General features: G+C 61.4%; 2 protein-coding genes across 6 annotated transcripts; one reads left to right on the forward strand and one right to left on the reverse strand.

The window, feature by feature from the left end:
* Positions 1-318: 318 nt before the first annotated feature.
* GPR153 (G protein-coupled receptor 153) lies at positions 319-11,645 on the forward strand. Of its 5 annotated transcripts, XM_072819899.1 has the most exons (7): positions 1,303-1,671; positions 1,960-2,268; positions 4,594-5,061; positions 5,467-5,896; positions 8,036-8,228; positions 8,738-8,922; positions 9,061-11,645. In XM_072819899.1, the coding sequence occupies exons 3-7, from the start codon at positions 4,706-4,708 to the stop codon at positions 9,685-9,687; spliced, it is 1,791 nt and encodes a 596-aa protein (XP_072676000.1). In that variant the 5' UTR covers positions 1,303-1,671; positions 1,960-2,268; positions 4,594-4,705; the 3' UTR covers positions 9,688-11,645. The 5 variants fall into 5 exon arrangements, with proteins under 5 accessions (XP_072675999.1, XP_072676003.1, XP_072676002.1 ...); XM_072819898.1 differs by lacking the exons at positions 1,303-1,671; positions 1,960-2,268 and adding an exon at positions 319-475; XM_072819902.1 differs by lacking the exons at positions 1,303-1,671; positions 1,960-2,268 and adding an exon at positions 669-794.
* Positions 11,646-13,354: 1,709 nt separating this feature from the next.
* HES3 (hes family bHLH transcription factor 3) lies at positions 13,355-14,550 on the reverse strand. Its single transcript, XM_072819905.1, has 4 exons — positions 14,491-14,550; positions 14,286-14,381; positions 14,095-14,176; positions 13,355-13,724 (listed from the first exon to the last, which is right to left on the reverse strand). The coding sequence occupies exons 1-4, from the start codon at positions 14,548-14,550 to the stop codon at positions 13,360-13,362; spliced, it is 603 nt and encodes a 200-aa protein (XP_072676006.1). The 3' UTR covers positions 13,355-13,359.
* Positions 14,551-20,769: the final 6,219 nt, after the last annotated feature.

The following is a 20,769-nucleotide window of genomic DNA, read 5'->3' on the forward strand; positions in this document are numbered from 1 at the left end:
TCCCCAGGCGGCTTCAGTCCCGCGGCGGCGTGGCGGGGGCCAGGGACCGACAGACGCACGGACAGACTGACGCGGCGGCGGCCCGCGCCTCGGAGGGCGGGGGCGGGGGCGGGGGCGGGGGCGGGGGCGGGGGCGGGGCGGTCCGCGGGGCGGTGCGGAGGCATGCGCCCTGCTCCGCCCCCCGCCCCCGGCCGCCGAGCGCAGCCAGCCGAGCGGCGGGAGCCGAGCGCGGCGGCGGCGCGAGGGGCGCGAGGGGCGCGAGGGGCGCGAGGGGCGCGAGGGGCGGCGAGCGGAGCTGAGCCGAGCGGAAGGCGCGGCCCCGGCGGCGCCGCCAGAATGCCCCGGCCCGCGGGCCGCTCCGCCGCCAGCGCCCCCCGCGGCCCCCGGCGGCCCGCGCTCGGCCTGGGAGCGCGGGAGCCAAGCCGGAGCGGGAGGCGGGAGCGGCGAGCAGGAGCCCCGGGCGCCCGAACGCAGGGTGAGCGCCGCCGGGGCCCGGGGTGCGCTGGGTTGGAAGGACCCGCGGCCGGAGCGCTGCGGCCGGGGCGGGGCCGCCGGAGTCCGTCCGAGGGGCCGCCTTCCCGCCCTCGACGGGGGCACCTCCGGGGTAACTTCCCCGGGGCCGGCCTCCCTCTCCTCGGTCCCTCCCCCACTCCCGCGTCCGGCCCGGCCACGCGGCTTGCAGGGAGCGGGGCGGCCAGTCGGGGGCCCGGGCCCACCCCGCCCGGAGCAATCCGCTGGGGCGTCCGGCTCACGGCCCGCGTCGCGGACGCGCCCTCGGGGCCGGGTAGGGCCGGGTAAGGCCGGGTAGGGCCGGGGTCCGCGCGGGGCCGGGCGGGAGTGTGGAAACGCGGCGCCGCAGGGCCGGCGGGGGCGGGGGCGGGGGCGGGGGGCCTGCGGGAGACGCGGAGGACCGCGCTGAGCCCCGCCCTGGGCGGCCGCGGTCCGGGCCCGGGGGCCGCTAGGAGGCAGCGCGGGCGGGGCGCGACCGGGACGGGGGTGGGGCGCCCGGGGCCAGGTCCGCGCGAGCGGCGCCCGCCTGGAACCCGGGGAATCCTTTCAAGTTCTCGGTTCTCTTTGTTGCGCAATAGAGCCCCGGGGCAACGAGGCTTCATTGGCCGGGGGCCGTGACGTCACGCCGGGGCCCGCCCGCAGACCCTGCGGAGGGAGTCCTGGGGCCTCCAGGTGCCACGCCCGTCACACCTGCAGGCAGCCCTGCGATGTGCTGTGGGGGGAGGGGAGGAGGGTCCCAGGATGGCGTTGGAGGGGGGCGGGACGCAGGAAGCCCCAACCCGAAATGCAGGGCGGGGACACTTTGAGTATTGCGGGAGAAACTTGCCGCGGGGGGTGGGGGGTGGCGACACCTGGGTGTCCCCCCTCCCCCAGCACTGGCTGGAGGCCAGCTTGGGTCTGGCCCTCAGTGGCTGCTGCTCCCTGCGGAGAATGCACTGCTGGTGCGCGATCAGCCCGGGGGAAGGGGTCTCCCAGTGCCTGTGCACTGGGAGCCCCTCTCGCTGTGCATTTGGAGACCTTGCTATTAACTCCGCGGTGACATTTCCTCCCCCATCCCAGCACCTCCGCTCTCCGGAGTCACAGACTCCAAACCTAGCCCTGGCCTTTCCACCCTGTGTCGCTGTGGATCAGTGTGGGGACAGCAGGACCCATCCTGCAGGGGTAGGGAGTTGAGAAAGGCAACCTCAGTTCAAGGAAGGACAGATGCCTGTTCCTGCTTGGGTGTGGGTTAGTTAGGGTCTGGGCTTGGGTTTGAAAAGCCAGGATTTTGATGTCAGCCAAGTAGGGTTTGAGTTCTGGTTCAGACACTTCATAACTCGGGCAAATGATTTTACCAACGCTGTCTTTACTTGACTGTCTTTAAAATGGGGATAGTGTCAGTGTTGATCACATCACCTTTCTGGGGACACTAACTGAGAGGTTAGTTCACACTGCTTCCTCCCTCTCCAGGCAAGGCATGTTCTCCTGCCCACAGACCTAGAGCCTTTCCCTGCAGCGAGACATGGGTAGGCCAGACAAGGGGAAGACCCGGCACCATGAGAGGTTGTGCCAGTTCCAGCCTGTGGCCCCTTCCCCACCACCCTCCACCAGGGATCAACAGGGCACAGGGTTACAGAGTCAGGCAGAGCCACTGGGGGTACTGAGGGACTGCCTCCGAGTGGGACAGCCAAGGAGACCCAGTGCGGGTGGAAAGAGATGCTGGCCTACCAGGTGCATGCTGAACCCGGCTTCCTGTTTGACAGTGTAAAGATCTCTGAGGTCTGCAATCTCTGGCCCACAGCAGCACCCACACCCTGCCTGCTCTGGACCCCTGGGAGGCCCTGTGGCCTTCTCACCCTGAAGCTCCCTGTCCCAGGTTCTGGTTGGAGTGACTGTATCTACCCACACGTCTGAGGCTTACCCACACCCCCCAAGCTCAGCCGCTTGGCCCTTAAGGGGCAGCAGAGTTCAGTGAGATGAGAGGGCTGTAGTACAGATTTGTACCTGGCAAGCATTCATTGAGCGCTTACTGTGTGCTTGGCTCCATCCCATGGCATAGCTGTCTACTACCCATAGCACTTTCCCGGGCAGGTATCGCATCCAGCTTACAGATGAGTAAAACGAGGCCCAGCTGAGTCAGTAACTGCCTGGCAAGCTAGAGGTGGAGTCCAGCAGCTCTTTATTCAACCCCATGTGGCCTCTGTATGCTGAGGTTGGAGGGGTTTGCTGGATACTGGAATGGCTGGAGGGTCCGATGGGGCCACCCCACCACCCACACTGGATCTCGAGGAGGGGAGAAGAGGAGGCTCTGTAAGCAGAAGGCTAATGTTTGGGAAGGTATTTCCCTGTCCCCAGAAGCCTTCCAACTCCCTAGGAGGCCCTTAAGGAACAGTGGTACAGTCCAGAAAAGACTCCTCCCCTAGGTCAGGGGTCTGGGCAGGCCCATGGCAGGGGCACGGAGATGAAGGAGACTCATCCCTGAGAGGTCCTTTGGTATTGGGGTTCAGGCCACAGACAGACCAAAAGAACTCTGAACAAGACAAGAAGGGGTGTCACAGCAGGACCAAGTATTGCTTCCCCTGCCCCGAGAGCCCGGGGCCTGCAGTGGCCTGTCCATTCCAAGCTAGGTAACAGCCCCTGAGGAATCACATGGCTGTGCCTGGTACAGTAGGTGCTCATAAGTGCTGGGGGTAAGAGAATCACAAGCAGTAAAATTAAACAGGCTTCCAAGTAAAAATGGCCAAGTGCAGCAGAGCACACAGTAGGCCTGCACTTCTTCCCGTGCTGCCTTCCCTAGGCTATGGCCAGAGAGGCCTATTGTGGGGCCTCACCTCAGAGGGACTAGCCAGTACTCTGCACAGGGGTGTGGCTTGGGGCTACTGGGCAGGGAAGGGGGAGGGAGGGACTTACAGCCTGGCTGTTGGCATGTCAGCAGGAGTGCTTCTCTGCCCTGTACATTCCGCCCAACATCCTGTGTCCCTGGCTCATGGCCATAAGCTATCGGCAGTTCCTCCTTGGGGTCAAGGTCTGGTCCCTTTGGCTTTCTACAGGCCCATGTTGTCCAAGGCATCAACAGCATAATAATGACCACCTCCCCAGAGCATCTCTGTGTGATACTTGCCCCAGGGTTTTTTTGTTTCTGTTTTTGTTTTGTTTTTTTTAATTTTTGTTTATTTATGATAGTCACAGAGAGAGAGAGGCAGAGACATAGACAGAGGGAGAAGCAGGCTCCATGCACCGGGAGCCCGACGTGGGATTCAATCCCGGGTCTCCAGGATCGCACCCTGGGCCAAAGGCAGGCGCTAAACCGCTGCGCCACCCAGGGATCCCCGCCCCAGGGTTTTAAAGATGTGTCTGTCCACCCCAGCCTCCTCTTGGAAGAATCATCATCGTCCCCGTTACAGAGGATGTAGGCGTAGGGACCTTGCTCAAGCCACACAGCTAGTATGATGGAGCTTAATTTGAATGCCAGCCTGTGGCAGTGCCTGGGCCACCCACAGAAAGCCAGAGCCAGTAGGTGATGGGCCCAGACAGAGTAGGCTGCTTGTTGCCAAGATGGCCATGGAAGTGGTCAGTCTTCAGATCACCCCTCTTGCACAGGGAGGTTTAGGGGGCTTACCCTCTAAGGCATGTCCTCATTTGGCCAAATGAAGTAGGACAAATTAAGATAAGGGCCTCTGATGTTCCCTGGGGACGCATCATGTGGGCTGTGTGAGATTTGGGATACTTAGGGTGAGTGTGTTGGTTCCCGGGCAGGGCTAGGGCACCGGAGCAAGATAGCCCAGCAGTGCCAGCCTGGCTGCTTCCTGGAGGATGCAGCTGCCCCAGAAGCAAACCCAGATTCCATACCTTGGCCAGGAACGGGTGGGAGGGAGCATATTAGCACTTTTCAGGCACCCCTGTCTGTGTTCCCTGGGTGCCAGGGACATGGGCTAGAGGCCCTGGAGTAGACAGGAGGGCAAAGCATCCCAGCCCAAGCCAGGACCACACCAGTAATGGTGCATCAGGGAACCCCTCCATCTCCCACTGCAAAGAGCCACAAGAGCTTTGACGCTGTAGCTAGAGGGACTGTCTGAACACTCACTGGCTTCTCCCCCACTGCAGATGCTCGCGGTCCCTGATGTCTCTGAGCCACCACGTGTGAGGGCTGTTGCTCTGAGCCAAGGCCTGCCCCCAATGAGGATGTCTCAGCTGCCGGCCAGCTCCTGTCTGCACCATGAGTGATGAGCGGCGGCTGCCTGGCAGTGCGGTGGGCTGGTTGGCATGTGGAGGCCTCTCTCTGCTGGCCAATGCCTGGGGCATCCTGAGCGTGGGTGCCAAGCAAAAGAAGTGGAAGCCACTGGAGTTTCTGCTGTGTACGCTTGCGGCCACCCACATGCTCAACGTCTCGGTGCCCATTGCCACCTATGCTGTGGTGCAGCTACGGCGGCAGCGTCCCGACTACGAGTGGAATGAAGGCCTCTGCAAGGTCTTTGTCTCCACCTTCTACACCCTCACCCTGGCCACCTGCTTCTCCGTCACCTCCCTCTCCTACCACCGCATGTGGATGGTCCGATGGCCCGTCAACTACCGGTGAGCTCTTGGGCACATGTGCTGTTCTTAGAGAGGGGGATGTGTGGGCAGTGAACGCAAAGGCCACCTGGCATACCTGTGCACACAGACACCCCGGGTTGACGACAGTGCCCCACACCTGTGTTGTGTGGGGGGCAGGCAGGGAAGCTGAGGAAGGGCTGCTCTGGGCTGCACACCTGTGTGTGCATGGGCGTCCACAGCATCCAGGACAGAAATGCTCAGTGAGAGGGATGTGTGCCACCATGCATGAGGATCCCCTGTGCAAGGGACCAGGCCCCCCTCTGTTGGCTGTGCCATAGTGATGATGTACCAGGGGGCCAGGGCAGTGGGGATCCTTTGCAGGACCCCAGGGCTCTAGGAAGACCCTATGAGTGACACCTCCGTCCTGCCCCCACCTCATGCCAGGCTGAGCAACGCCAAGAAGCAGGCAGTGCATACGGTCATGGGCATCTGGATGGTGTCCTTCATCCTGTCTGCCCTGCCTGCCGTCGGCTGGCACGACACGAGTGAGCGCTTCTACACTCACGGCTGCCGCTTCATCGTGGCTGAGATCGGCCTGGGCTTCGGCGTCTGCTTCCTGCTGCTGGTGGGTGGCAGTGTGGCCATGGGTGTGGTCTGCACAGCCATCGCCCTCTTCCAGACACTGGCTGTGCAGGTGGGGCCGCGGGCCGGCCACCGAGCCTTCACCGTGCCCACCATCGTGGTGGAGGATGCGCAGGGCAAGCGTCGCTCCTCTATCGACGGCTCTGAGCCTGCCAAAACCTCGCTGCAGATCACGGGCCTGGTGGCCACCATCGTCATCATCTATGACTGCCTCATGGGCTTCCCCGTGCTGGTGGGTGAGACTGTCTCAGTGGGTGAGATGGGAGTCTGTCAGGGATGTGGACTCTGGGACAGCCCTGGGGCTGGGCATGCTCCAGGCATCCAGTCCTGGGCTGGGGGTGGGCAGGCAGTATTATTATCATCCCCATTTTACTGATTTGGGAACTGAGGTTCAGAGTGGCCCTGACCATGACCCACCTAGAGTTAAGGCAGCTGGATGAGGACTGTCCGGTGACTGTGGGGCCCAGGATCTTTTCTGGCACACTGTAGGAGACATTCCTCACCAGAGTGAGGCCATTCAAAGCAGAGGGTATGGAAGGTGAAGTAACATGTCCACCTGGCCCAAGAATAAACTCCATTCAGTAGTCATGCCCTTGTACCCATGGGGCTCCAGCCCAATCCCCTGGAAGGTCTGGAGTTGGATCGGGAGGGGTTTGGGGCAAGGACCAGCCAGTGATTTTGTCTAAGCAGCAGCTGGGCAGGGCTGTGTCTCTAGAGTCATTGTAAGACACAAGCTGCAAAAAAAAAAAAAAAAAAAAAAAACTTAAAAAAAAAAAAACAGGGATCCCTGGGTGGCGCAGCAGTTTGGCGCCTGCCTTTGGCCCAGGGCGCGATCCTGGAGACGCGGGATCGAATCCCACGTCGGGCTCCCGGTGCATGGAGCCTGCTTCTCCCTCTGACTGTGTCTCTGCCTCTCTCTCTGTGTGTGACTATCATAAATAAATAAATAAATAATTAAAAAAAAAAAAAACAAGCTGCAGAAAGTGGCAGATGGGATGGCAGCCTCATAATCAGGGGACATACTCAGGATACAGGCCCAGGCAACCTGTGCCCCCACCCTTTGTGGGCCTGGCACACAAAGTACCCTCCCCCAGGTACTGGACTCTGTGTGCAGTGGAGCCCGTGTCTCTAGCCTAAGCTGATGGAGAGAAGGAGTGTGTATAAAATCATGGAGCCAGAAGGGGACAGCTGTGGAGGAAGAGTCTCCCCAGTTTCTCTTCAGGGCATGGAAGGGGGTGCAGTTTATGGAACCCACTCCATGCTGCAGGCCCCATATGATGTCTGGGATCTTTACCTCACTCTATGGGGTGTCCTTGGCCCATTTCACAGACCAAGAAACTGAGCCCCAGAGAGGTATAGCACCTTTCTGAGGGTCACACGGGCTCACTTAGCAGAACCAGTGTGATGAGTGTATCATACTCATTTCTGCTTTGATGGAATAATTTAGTGTCACTCTGGGTGGGGAAATGAACTCTCCTGGGACAGGAGGAGCGAAGGTCCCTGGACAGTGACCCAAAGGCTTCCTGGTTGATTCTCAGAAACTACTTTGATTCTCCTCTGAGGTCCAAGGCCTAGACACCCCCCTCCCCACCCCACCCCTGGTGTAAGGACAAGCCCAGAGAGGATTGAGGATGGCAAGAAAGTCCCTGAACTGGGAAGCTTGAGACCTGGTTCTCTCTCTCTCTCTCTCTTTTTTTTCTTTTTAAGATTTTATTTGGGATCCCTGGGTGGCGCAGCAGTTTGACGCCTGCCTTTGGCCCAGGGCGCAATCCTGGAGACCCGGGATCGAATCCCACGTTGGGCTCCCGGTGCATGGAGCCTGCTTCTCCCTCTATCTATGTCTCTGCCTCTCTCTCTCTCTGTGACTATCATTAAAAAAAAAAAAAAAAAAAAAGATTTTATTTATTTATTCATGAGAGACACAGAGAGAGAGAGAGAGGCAGAGACACAGGCAGAGGGAGAAGCAGGCTCCATGCAGGGAGCCCGACGTGGGACTCGATCCTGGGTCTCCAGGATCACACCCTGGGCCGAAGGCAGTGCTAAACCACTGAGCCACCCGGGCTGCCCAAGAGACCTGGTTCTCCAAGCCTGTTTCCTCTTCCCAGAAAGGGGTGGATAGACCCTGCCCCCGCCCTTGCTGCCCGGTACCATGTGAAGGGCTGTCCGTGCACACATGGGGCTGTAGCTGCTCATGCTGGCAGCCAGCAGCTCTTGCTGGACAGGGACTTCTGCTCACACTCTGGCTCTTTCCTGCACAAGAGCCTCTAGCCGGGTCTGTGGGCCCCTCCTCCAGCAGGCAGAAGTGAGGCTGGGAGGCGAGGCTGTGTAACAGGGCTGCTGCCAGGTGCCAGGCCGAGCTGTGTGCCCACAGGTGGTGAGCTTCAGCAGCCTTCGGGCGGATGCCTCGGCACCCTGGATGGCGCTGTGTGTGCTGTGGTGCTCGGTAGCCCAGGCTCTCCTGCTGCCCATATTCCTCTGGGCCTGCGACCGCTACCGCGCGGACCTCAAAGCCGTCTGGGAGAAGTGCATGGCCCTCATGGCTAACGATGAGGACTCAGACAATGGTGAGGATAGCCTGGGGGAGGCCCCTAGGGAGAGTGGTGCCTGGGGGAGGTTAGCAGGATAACAGCTGTCAGGTGACCCACCCCCATGACACTGAGGTGACCACGTTCTCAAATGTGCTTGAACCCCTATGGGACCTAGGTGGGGTATGCTCCTCTCCAGCCTCGTTGTCCCAGGCAGTATCTGTGAACACCAGACTGAATGTGTTCCACAGGCCTTCCACCCTTAGGGTTCCCTGGGGGGCTCCTGCAGACAGACCCAGGTGCTGGCTCGCCCCGGCAGTAACAGTGTTACCCTAGGTTGAGCCTTTGCTCTGTACCAGGTAACATCATGTGCCATCCCATGGAGGAGGAACCTGGCCCAGGTGATCTCCCCTGTCCCACAGCTAAAAGGTGGCAGTGCTGGATTTGAACCCAGCCCCCTGCCCTGTGTATGTCTCTAGGGATGCCTAGAACTCACTCCCTGATGCCCCCAGGTTTCCATGGCCCTAAGCTTTTGCCTAATCCTGCAGATACCAGCCTGGAGAGTGGCATCCCCCCGGACCTGGTGCTGGAGCACTCCCTTGACTACAGCTACGGAGGGGACTTTGTGGTCCTGGACAGGATGGCAAAGTATGAGCTTTCTGCCCTGGAGGGGGACCTGCCCCAGTTCTACCCGCTGCGGCCCCTGCAGGAGGACAAGAAGCAGTACCTGCAGGTAGGGTAGGGCTCCAGACACTGAAAGTGCAGGGGCGAAAGGGTGTGGGCCGTCCTCTCCCCAGGCTCGGCCTCTGAGCCCCGCGTCGGTCCCGTTTTCCAGGAGGGCAGCCCGGGTTAACCCCGCCCGTCCTGACAGGTCCCGCCCACGCGACGCCTGTCCCACGACGACGCGGAGGTGTGGGCCGCCGTGCCGCCGCCCGCCTTCCTGCCGCGCTGGGGCTCAGGCGAGGACCTGGCCGCGCTGGTGCTGCCCGCCGCGCCCGACCAACGCCGCGCCAGCCTGGCAGCCTTCGCGGAGGCCGCGCCCCCGTTCCGCCCGCGCCGCCGCTCGGCCGAGAGCCTGCTGTCGCTGCGCCCCCCGGGCCCCGGCGGCAGCCCGCGCCGCGCCCGCGCCTCGCCCCCCGGCGGCCCGCGCCTCCGCCCCGGGCCCGGCGCCCGCTCCGCCTCCGCCTCGCTGCTGCCCGACGCCCTCGCGCTGACCGCCTTGGAGGGCGAGCCGCGGGCCCCGCGCCGCCCGCCCGCCCCGCCGGGGCCCTTCCCCGACAGCCGGCGGCCGCCCGAGGACGCGGTGGCCCCTGGCGGAGGCGCGCGGCGGGGCCCAGGGCTGCGCCTGGCTGTGCACGCGCACGCGGGGCCCCCGAGGAGCGGCCTGAGCGCGCCGTGGGGCGAGCCCGGCGGCAGCACCAGCAGCTTCCTGAGCTCGCCCTCCGAGTCCTCGGGCTACGCCACACTGCACTCGGACTCGCTAGGCTCCGCGTCCTAGGGCCTGCGTGCGGGCTCCGCGTCCTCGGGCCTGCCCGCGCTTCCCCACGCACGCCCGGCGGGCCGGGCCGCCCACAGGGACCAAAGCACCAAAGATGCTAACGCTGACCCAGGCCAGGTCCCGGGCAGCACCACGCGGGGCCCGTCCATGGCGCCTGGCCGTGTGCCAGCCCTCCCTGCGTGACTGAGCCATGAGCCATGGGCCACGGCCTGGAAGGGTGGCAGCTGCCGGGCACCGCATCACGGGGCAGAGTGAGGCTCGGCTTGGGTAAAGGCGAGCTCTGCACGCCCCTATGTGCCTCGCCCAGCCCTAGGCAGCGGGATTGGGGGGGATGGGGGTGGGCCGCAGGGAGTCTGGGGAAAGGGCCACCACCAGACAGCACAAAACCCAGAATTGCCGCCTGCTTTCCACTTTGCATTGTAACTGTCTCACCTTAGCAGGGGGTGGCAGGGTACAGAGGGTCTCTAAGCACAGGGGTCTTTGGAGCCCAAACACACTGTTTTGAGCAGGTGTTCCTGCTCACCAGTTCTGCCTCTGTTTCCCCATCTGTCATGAGCAGGTGACCATATTAACTCTCAGGACTGTTTGGAGAAGTCTCCTGGTCCATGTGCCCCGGCCCCTGAAGGGACAGAGTGTGAGAGTATCTAGGGCCCTCTGTGGGTCCTCTGTGGGGGTCATTCTTCAGTGTGCGGCCTGCTGTGGCCTCAGCACCTGGGGCCTCCCACTCTCAGTGCCGTTGGCCCGCCCAGGAACTTACCCCACCCACACCCCAGCTAAAGCACAACACTTTGCACCATCACCCACCTCTACCACTGTTAGCATCCCCACCCTCATCACTCTCAGCCACCTCTGTGACTCTCACCATGAAGATCGTGGCTCCATGATCTGAAAGAACTGAAGCAACGGAAGAATGGACTTCCTTATCCTGATGCCCCAGGGAAGGGGTGAGGCCTCCCAGATTCTAGGCTTAAGGCCTGGTCCCTGCTTAGAGTCCTACCTCACCCTGGGGGATAGGGCTCTTTGCTCTCTTCTGGGCAGATCTCCCCTGGGGCCTGGGGCTTGGCTTTGCCTGGGTCTTCCATGGAGAGACCCTAGAATCAGGCTAAGCAGAGGTCCAGGAACAACTGTGACCTTGAGCTGAAATGACAGGCCAATGCAGAGGTTGTCTTGTCCTGGCCCCTGCCTCCACACAATGGCCCCTGCCCAGAAAAACCTGGAGCGGATTCCAGGGCCAGCACGCAGCCTGCCTGCAGTATGTTCCCTCCTGCTCTGTAACCTGGAATTGCAGCATTGCCCTCCCACCCTCTGGTGGCCAAGCCTATCTCCTCACCCGGCCCCAGGAGAGGCTCCTGGGAGGGGTGAGAATAGGAGACTGCCTATCCAGCTCTGTTTCAGAGGCCCTGCTAGTCCCTGGCTGCCGGGCAACGTGGGAGGGATGAGCTGGCCACAGGTGAGCAAGGCAGGAAACTGCAGTACAGCCCCTGCCATGGGAGGGGCCACCTCTGGCCAGTGCTGCTGTGCCTTCAAGGACCAACATGTCATGTGGGGGCAGAGATCATCAGCTAGCCACTGTGTCGGTTCTCTGCATCTCACCACCCCCACCCCTTACCGCCCCTCGCTCAGGCTGGCCCATTTGTCACATTGGGTTTTTACTCTGTGTATTTCATATCCTATGGCAATACTTGCAGGGAGACATGGTACCCCAAAGTCCCTCCAGTTCTGGTTTTTACAAGAAAATAGAGGACCCCAAACGGAGGACCCTGGGGCTCCCTCTCACACTTTGTGAGCCTCCAGGCTTATTTGCTGCGTTCATAAGCAGCAGGACCTTAGGCTCACAGGGGAGGGAGCTCGGTCTTCATACCACCACCCACCTAGAGCCAGGGATACATTTGTAGTTTTTTGACAACTGAGCATTTCTTTTCTGTACAGAATACAATAAAAACTTCCTATGATTTGCACCTGGCATTCCAAGGCTGGTTTCATGAAAACACACTTTTCTAGAATAGAGCTAGCCATCTGCCCCCAAACGTCTCCCTCTCTGGGGCCCAAATTCCTCCTAGTGTGCCCCCCTTTAGGGTGGTGCCCTTTTTCTAAGCAAGGGCTGCAGCCCCACCCAGGGAGTGAGGCTGGCCTGGAGCAGCAACGGGATGGAGAGGTAGGGTGTGCCCCCAAAGCCCTAATAGCAGAAGCCCTGGGAGTGCAGCTGGTAGCCTCGGCCCCAGATATGGCTATGGCCTCAGGGGCGTCTAGCCCCTGCGGGGGTTGGTTGGTTCAGGAGGGCAAGCGTAGGGCCGGGCCGGGGTGGGGTGGGGGGTTGCAGCTCGCCGCCTCCGGAGTAGGAATTTCAAGGCCGCGCGCTGGGTCCGCAGTGTAATGTCGCCACCTAGTGGCTAGCAGAGGGATGAGGGCGGCTGTCCCGGGCCCCCGTCCGCCCGCCCCGCGCAGTAGGGGGCCGAGACCCAAGAGGCCTCCCCCCAGACCGCCACAGCCGGGACCCCTTCCCGCCCGTGCTCCATCCAGAGAGCCCAATGGGTGGAGTGGGGGAGCCTGGCCGCCCTCTCCTCGCAGTGTAACCAGAACCGGTTTAGCACACAGGCAAAGCAGGGGCCCTCCTAAAGGAGAAATGTTTTATAGAAGTCGGTATTTGTAGCTCAAAAGATGCACCCAAGTCGGCATCGTGGGAGAAATTTGGACCTTCACGGTCTCTTTACACCCATTTCACAGGTTTGCCCTGTCTGCGTTCTGGATTTCAAGCTGGAAGTGCCCGGATGTCTTCCGGGGCTCGGCGCGGGATTCCCGTTCCCCCTCCCCGGGCTGGTCCTTGAGAACCGGGACCCCGGGCTAGAGTCCGAGCACAGTCGTGACCTCATTTTCGGACGCGCAAACGGGGGCAGGCTGTCGAGGGCCGCGGGCTCGGCGGCTGCCCCAGAGGTCGGGAGGCGGGGACCCTCGGGCGGCGCGCGGGGAGGTGCGGGCGAAGCGCGCGGTGGGCGGAGCATCCTGCGGGGCCCGCGGCGCAGCTCCGAGCGCTCGGGGCGGGTCTTCGGGCGGGGCGGGGCGGGGCGGGGCGGGTGGGCCGGGTGGGCCGCGCCGCGTGCGGAGGGGGTGGGGATCCGCGGCAGCCGAGGGGGTCCGAGGGGGTCCGAGGTGGGGGCGGGCCGGGGGCCCCTCGCCGGCGGGGCGGGACCCGGCTCGCTTTGTGCCGGTGGGAACCGGGCGTCCTCGGCCGGCTGAATGGGCCGGGGCGGGGCAGCGATTCTCCTCGCTGCGAGGGGTCCGCTCTGCGCCGCTGCCGACGGCGACCTTCCCACCGCGGCGAGGCTGCGGGGCGGGGGCGGGGGGGGGGGGGGGCGGGCTGCCCGCCGGGAGCCCTGGGAACGAGGCGCGGCCCGGGACGTCCCCTCCCAGCCCCGCGAGAAGGTGGGGAGGAGAGACGGGGGTCTGGCTTGAGTCGGTGGGGCTGCGGTGGGGGCGGACCCCGGCCCCCTGCGGCTCCGTGTGTGTCCTCGCGTTCGCGGGCACGCGGCCCCCTCCCAGCCGCCCCTGCCTGGGGCCGGGGCCGGGGCCGGGGCCGACGACTGGGGTCCCGCCGTCGCCGCGGGCGCGCCCTCACCGGCCTCTGCGTCCCCAGGCCAGACGAGGGCCCCCTTGAGTCCGAGGCCGCTCGGGCCCTCACCACGGCCGCCAAACGCCCCGACCCGGCCCCGGGCTCTCGGTGCACTGGCGAGGCGCCGGCTGCGGCCCCGGGACGCTGGAGGACGGGCCGGGGAGATCCCCAGGGAAGAGGAGCCGCGGACCGGAGCCGCCGGGGACCGGAGCGGGGCCCCACAGGGCTGGGGCACAGGGCCCGAGCGGCGCGGCGGCCTCGGGGCTCCGGCCGGCGCTGTCCATGGTGCTGCCACCTGCGCGCTCGTGCGCCAGGGGGCAGCGCAGGCCGCCGCCGCCCTCCTCTCCGCGCCGCAGAAGCTGGCTGACGCCGGGCAGGCCGCTGCGGAAGCCCGACGGGAACTCAACTCCGCCGGGGACCGGCCAGAGCCCTGGGGGGAGGGGGGCGGACGGGAGAAATGAGAGGGCGAGGGAAGAGGAGGGGAGGAGGAGCGGTGGAGAAGGGGAAGGGGGGGACGGGGAGGAAGAGTGGCAGGAAGGAAGGGGAGGAACCAGGCAACCCGAATTTCTTTCCCAGGGTCCAGATCTTCGCCCACCCGGATCACAACTGCACGGGTCTGCAATGTCTTTGCAGCCTCCTGCCTCCGGCACTCTGCGGCCCCCTCCTCCCCCAGCTGCCCACTGCCTCAGCTTTCTTCTCCATCCATTTTTCCTTTATCTGGCCTTGTCATGTCCGTGGCTCTGACCCAAGTCATCCCCACCCCGCAGCTCCTCACCCTGCCCTTCCGGGTGCCCTCCCACCTTGCACCGAGTTCTGAAGACTTTTCATGTACTTGACGCTCAGCTCCAGGATGTCTGCCTTCTCCAGCTTGCGTTTCCGGATCTGCAGATCCGTGGAAAAGGCTCTTAGCGGGGCAGTCCAACTTGGAGGAGAGGAGGTTAGGGGTGGGGGGGTTGTATCACCCCCACCTCACCAGGTCCCCACATCTCACCTGGTGTGAGTAGTGTTTTTCCAGCAATGACTTCAGCTGCTCCAGGGATACGTTGATGCGTGCCCGTCGCTTCTTCTCCATGAGCGGCTTGGAGATCTGTGGAGGGGTGGCATTTTAGGGGAGGGCCACAGTCCTCTCCACGTCAGTCCCATCCCACCCCCGGCTTGGCAGGGTCCCCAGACTGTGCCCTTCAGGGCCCCCAGACCTTGCGGAAGCTGCCGGCATGGCCACCAGAGCTGCCCTGGGTCCCAGGCTTAGTGCCCATGTTGTCGTTATCTGCGCCTGTGGGAGGCAGTGCCGCCTTTATAGGGGCTCCTCGTTTACATGTCAATGAGGCCCTTCTGGACTCGAGGAACCCCGAGGGGGAGGAGATGGGGGGGGGGAAATGCACTGTGAAATTCCCCACCTCCCTCTGCCCGACCCCCTCTCTCAGTCCGGGTTCATTTTCACCTCCAGGAACCCTCCTCTCTTCCAAGGGACTCTTAATTCTCCTTTCTCAGTCTTTCCTTTATCCCTCTCATTCCTTTATCCCTCATCATTCCCTTAGTCTGGGGTCCCCTCCCATACACATCCCTCCGTGCCCTGTCCAGTCCCCTTGTCTAGTGTCCATAGGTACTGAGCCTCCACTAGGCCCACTTACTAGGCTCCTTCATCTCCAACATTCTGGGGGGGCACTCACCGAGGAATGTCCTTCAGCCCAGCAGGCTCTGAGCCCCACTAATGACTCTGACAAAGTGCCGGGCTTCTCTGGGCCTGATGAAGATGCGGAAGCAGGGAGGACCCGCCAGCGAGGCCTTTCTGCGGGTTTCACGCTCTGGCCACGCTGGCAACGCCACATTAGCCGCCCTAATGTTGGGACAATGCAGCGATTTTCTGCCTGTGGCTGCTCAAAGCCGGGCACAGGCTGGGCCCGAGGGGGCCAAGCAGCAACATGTGTCCCATTAAAGCGTGCAGCCCGCCCTCGGGGCCAGTCTCCCCCTGGCTGAGGTCTGTTTTCCCGTGCAGAGGTGTAGCCTGGGCTCATGTGCCCTCTGGGCCCTGTTAGGCCCCAGTTCACCTCTCCTAGCTGGGAGGAGGCTGCAGACAGCCTCAAACCGGGAGGAATAGAACAGCCTCCCCATCCAAAGATGTGGGTTTCCAGGCTGGACATGTGAGGCACTGACACTTTCCCTCACAGCCTGCAAGTTTATTTACACCAGTCTTCTCTCAGTCCCAACAAATGTAAGGTGAGGGTGGGAAAGACCACTGATCATATGGGAAGAACACCATTCTGCGCTCTTGGAGGTCTGGGATCCCCAAACGCTTTTTATTATTCAGGGTGTGGTTGGACCCAGGGAGCTCAGTGGAGGAGGCACTCACACCAGGATGGGTTAGGCCTAACAGCAGGACTGGTGCAGTCTCCGGTGGGGCCCCAGGAGCAGGACTCCAGTAGCTGTGACTGGCAGGCTGAGGCCCAGAGGAGTGCCTGGGTTCATACCCTGTACTGGGCTCGCAGGGCCTCATTTCAGGGTTTGTAAAACGCAATGCAGGTCCCCACAGCTGCTCTGGAGGGTGATGAAGAAAGCAGGGACTCAAAAGTTGTGCAGTTGAGCCCTGTGGCAGAGGAATAAACAAATTGGCCTTTGCAGGGACTCAGCGTGAGGGGGAAGGGATATTGCTGGGTCTTGGGTGGGCCCCCTCCCCCCTGGCTCTCTGGACCCGGGGTTTCTTCTCCGCGGACACTCGCCCCCCTCCCGGAGCAGTGAAGGGCCCTGCCGCGCAGAGGCGTTCTCAAGCGCCAAACAGCGTGGAGAATCGCGCCCCGCCCTCCTTTCAGGCCCAGGTTGCGTGGTCCGCGGCTCCAGGGTGCTCTTCCGTCTGGGCTGCAGGCCGCGGGCCGGACCCGGGCCGGGCCGGGCCCCGGTGGGGCGGCGGGGCCGAGGCCGGACGGCGGGCGTTGGCACGCGCCGGGCAGCTTTGAAGCGCGGGGGCTGACCGGGCCCCATGGGCCTCTGTGCGTTCCTCTGGCTTGGGGGGTGGCGGCCCCGTACAAAGGCGCCGCGGGGCAGGCGGGCGGCGCGGCCGGGCACAAAGGGGGCAGCCGAGTGTTAAGGGCATTGTGCCGGCCCCACAAAGCCCGCCCGCGCCCGCCCCCTCGGGGCCAAACTCCGGGCGCCCCGCCGCGCACGGGCTTCCAGCTGCTGCACATCTGCACGGAATCTGGGCGCGCGCCTCGCTCCGCGGGCCCCCTCACCCCCGCCCCCCGCTCCCGAGCAGCGCGGGCTGCGGGGCAATTTGTCCCCTAATTATGATCCCTCCCCATAAACCGCCGCCCGCGCCTTTCAACTCTGGCGTATTAGCTAACTAATGGCCCTCGTCTTGCGCTCCTGGCCCGCCCTCTCTCCAGAGTTAGGGCTGCCGTAAAGGGGCCCGCGGCCCGCCCCTGCCCGCACCCGGGCATCCTGCCCTCCTCGGGCCATCACTCCTCTTGAGCCCTGGCCGAGGGCTCCCGGCCGCGCTGGGTGGGGCCGCTCACGTGGGTGGCTTAGTGTTTTCCTAAGCAGTGGAAAATTGACCGCAAAATGAGCTAATTCGCAATGTTCTGCTTTGGCTGCGGGCGGCGAGCCTGGCGGGGAGGCCCGAGCTGGACTCGCAGCCGTCAAATCCCACCCCCGCCCATTTAATGGGCCTCCGCCTCCGCTGCCCCCTACCCCTACCCCAAGCACCTGCCCCTACGTCCCCTCTCTCCCCATCCTGGGACAAGTCCCTGGGCTGAGGTGCCCCCCACACACATACACACACAGACACACAGGCTGATTTCATCCCGGCTTTACAGGTTTCCCACCCCAGCCCGGCTCCCCACCCCGAATAGCCCTTAAGGGGGCTGAAGGTCGCACAGAACCCCGGGCGGATTCCAATCCCCCTGCCCGGAGAAATCCCCACTTTACCCACAACTCTGGCTCCCGGGCAGCCACTTCCCCACTGAGACCCAATTTCTCCCTCAATCTGCTTTTGAGTCCTGAGCCTGAGCGTCCTACCCATGCTCATATTCCAATGGGGTGTGTAGAGATAGGGAAGGCGAATTGGGAGGGGCGGCACCCCCTCCACCCCCTTCTCTGAGAGCAAGCAGGGCGAAGCGCTCTCAGGCTGCAAGGAAGGACATGGACCAACTTAGAAGCTGGGCTTATGCAAACTGGGATGTAGGCCACCGACTCCTTTTCCATCTTTAGCATCTGGGATCCCTAGGGGGGGCTTGGAAAGCAGCACAAGTTCGGGCAAAGCGCTGGGGAGACCCAGGCTGCGCTTTGCTCATTCAAGGAAAAATTTCCTTCTATAGTTCTGGAGGCCTCTGGGGGCTTCCAGGAATACTCAGAGCCCTCAGCTTCCTCAGGCTTGGGAATTTAAGGCAAAAAGTGGCCTGTGACTTTGTTCTTCCTTTCCCCGTTTGGTTTTCTCAACTTTGGCAAAAGAAAGAACATTACAGAGCAACTAAGCTCTGGCAGAAGGTAGAGAGGGGGGTTTACAGGTCCCGGGACAGGAACCAGAGCAAATATTCTACAGTCCTCCCGGGTAATGGCCCTGTGTAGCCTCTCCACCCTGGGTGAGAAAGCCCCTTCCCTTCCTGCAGCACCCAGACATTGAAAGCAATGCTGACTGGTGAGTGCCGCTGAGGCCACCGAGGGTGAGGTGAGTTGGGGGTGGGGGTGGGGAGAAATGCACCGTTGGTCTCTGCAGCTGCATTTCAAAGTGGAATGAAGTGATTGCTTCGTGTAATTAACTATTGGGACACAGCGAAAGCTCTGAAATGACTCAGCCAATTGTCTCCAGATGGGGCTGGAGAGGCTGCGATTGTTTAACTCTCTTTAGCTGTTTTGGGACTCCGAATAGTCCGGGCCGCAGAGGGCCCTCCAGGGGACAAAGGCTGGGACTCCAGTGAGTGCATCAACACTGAACCGGGCTGGCCCAGCTCAGGGAGAGTGAATTCAGAGAGACCCCCATTGTCCCAGCCCTTTGTGTTTCTCCCCAGCTGGCTCTAATCTTTAAATATTTACCCGGCCCTTTTGTGCACATATGACTTATGCACTTCAGGCTGATGTGCTCATAAATTACGCATCATTTACCCGTTTCCAGACTAGAGAGAGGGGGCTTTCATGCCTGGAGCCCAGAGTGGCCAGAGGAAGGAGAAGAAAAGTGTTGGAGGATCAGTGTTCCCTCCTGGGGAGAGTTGCAGCTACCCTGAACTGGCCCCTCCTGGCCTCCACGTGGCAAGTGGATGGGACCGAGGGCCTGTGAGTGACAAGGAGCCCCAGGAAGCTGCTCTAACAACTGACCAGGGGCCCACCTGCAGGGAGGAGGGAGAGGCCAGTTCTCAGACTCTATCTAACGTGGCCGGCGTGGCTTATCTCAAGCTTGGACAAGAACAAACTTCTCACCCTGGGAAGCTGGTGTGTTGAGGTGCTTGGTCATGCCTCATCCTTGCACCTGCCTCCAGCTTGCTCGGGCTTTTATCCCCTCTTCTACATTCTCTCCACAAAGGAGCCCCATTTAAGAAAAAGAAGTCTGATTTCATCCCAGCCTGAAGTTTAACTTGGAAAAGTCAAGGAGGTTCTTAGAACCCTTTGAACCGGAGGAATCCCTGCTTAGGCGTGGGATAGAAAGCTACCTCAGCTGGTGGGCGAAGACCAGGAGGAGGGGCGCCCAGGGGAGACCCAGCAGAGGGACCTTCCTGCATGAGAAAGGGCTCCCTTTGTGCTTGCCTCCAAGCTCCAAGAACAAAACACATTCAAATGCTTATTTACAAAAGAAGGCAAGAGAGGCATCCCAGGGCTGAGTAGTTCACCTTTATTTTCTTATAATTTTATGGGCTGCTTGTTCTCCTGCCTGGGGAGGACACTGGAGAACAGGATGCAGAATGGACTTCTTTGATCAGATTGCTTTCCTCTCTGGTTGGAATGCAGGTCTCTGCATATGTTTCTGTCCGTACCTCTGGGTGAACTGTTTCTCTGTGCATCTGTCCATCTCTGTGTGTAACTTTGTTTCTCTGGGTCTATGCCAGTGCATGCATATATTTGCTTACTTGGCTCTTTCCTCCATTACTGCTCTGTGAATTATGGGCCCTCCCTGACCGATTCAGCAACTCCAGGCACTTCTTAAAATTCCCCTTCCCTCTGATCTGGCCATACATGGCAGGGGACTGCTTCCTCTTTCTTCCTTCTCCAAGATGAGGCTGATGGAGATGTATGGTCTAAAGGGAAGTGGTGAGCAGAGGAGAAAGTGTTGCTCAGGCTCACCTAACTGGCTTTCCTGTTGCTCTGTGCCCCTAGAACAGGGACAGTCCCTGACGGTGAATCAGGGCCCTAAATCAGTGTGGACAGCAGATGCCAATGGCCAGAAAAGGAGTGTCCTGGGGGCAGCTCTCTGCCCCAGGACTAACTTCACTCCCAGGAGTGAAAATGCAATGATCATTCTCTAGGGTCCCTGAGGCATCCCAGCATTGGAAGAGAGGTACTGAGTCTGGGTGAGAGCATCAGAAATTGGGGGCAGTGTCAGGAGCCTGAGGTCTCAGCCTGCAGTACACCATGCCTCCTTCCTTTTTTTTTTTTTTTTTTTTTAAGATTACTCTTTTTTTTTTTTAAAGATTTATTTATTCATGATAGTCACAGAGAGAGAGAGAGAGAGACAGAGAGAGGCAGAGACACAGGCAGAGGGAGAAGCAGGCTCCATATAGGGAGCCTGATGTGGGATTCGATCCAGGGTCTCCAGGATCACTCCCTGGGCCAAAGGCAGGAGCCAAACTGCTGCGCCACCCAGGGATCCCCCATGCCTCCTTCCTAACGTGGCACTGCAACTGGGCAACTTTGGATTTTAAAACATTAAATCTCCTTTCAATTCCCAGGAACCCAGTTTAGCAAATGTCTTCTGAACATCATTTAAACCTGGTACCGGGCTTTGCAGAACGTTATCAATACCTGATGGTGAAATTAGGACCCCTACTTTACAAGAAGCCGAGGTTTGGAGGTGATTTGCCCTAACTTAAAAAGCTGGGCCAAGGCAGTGCAGAGAGGAGGATTCAGTCCCAGGCTCCCCATTCTTCCCTGACCCCAGCTGCTCAAACGCCAGGCCTCCAGCCAGGTCCTGTGGGGACAGAAGAGTGTGGGGCAGCCAGAGGCTCAGAAGCAGGCTTGGTTGACTGCTGTGCACAGCCCGCTTGGTCTCAGGACTCTCTGACCCACTACTCTGGGCTCCAGCCTCTCCCGGGGCCTGTCCCCTATCCCAACTCCCGGCTTCCTTTCTCCTGCCTCTTGAGTCTGCAAACTTGGTGCCCGCGCTCCCTCCCTCTCCATAGATGCCCTTGCTCTCATTTTCAGCAGAAGGCTGAGTGCCCCAAGACCTAGCTCCAGCCTCTCTTCCATGCTGCCTCCTAACCTTGGATCCCTCTCTCTCCTCTCCATTCAGACTGGGCTCGGGTCCCACTTCTACCCCACCCACAGTTTACTGCACTCAC

This window comes from Canis lupus, chromosome 3 (assembly GCF_048164855.1).
Source record: "Canis lupus baileyi chromosome 3, mCanLup2.hap1, whole genome shotgun sequence".
Classification (NCBI taxonomy): Eukaryota; Metazoa; Chordata; class Mammalia; order Carnivora; family Canidae; genus Canis; species Canis lupus.

Bases quoted from the DNA above. Each gene is read 5' to 3' on its own strand.
- GPR153 (XM_072819898.1), top strand. From the start codon at position 4,706: ATGAGTGATGAGCGGCGGCTGCCTGGCAGTGCGGTGGGCTGGTTGGCA. The intron at 5,897-8,035 runs GTGGGTGAGACT...GTGTGCCCACAG, and splicing joins TCATGGGCTTCCCCGTGCTG to GTGGTGAGCTTCAGCAGCCT. The intron at 8,229-8,737 runs GTGAGGATAGCC...CTAATCCTGCAG, and splicing joins CGATGAGGACTCAGACAATG to ATACCAGCCTGGAGAGTGGC.
- HES3 (XM_072819905.1), bottom strand. From the start codon at position 14,550: ATGGGCACTAAGCCTGGGACCCAGGGCAGCTCTGGTGGCCATGCCGGC. The intron at 14,382-14,490 runs GTCTGGGGGCCC...ACCCCTCCACAG, and splicing joins ATGCCGGCAGCTTCCGCAAG to ATCTCCAAGCCGCTCATGGA. The intron at 13,725-14,094 runs GTGGGAGGGCAC...CCCTCCCCCCAG, and splicing joins TCTTCAGAACTCGGTGCAAG to GGCTCTGGCCGGTCCCCGGC.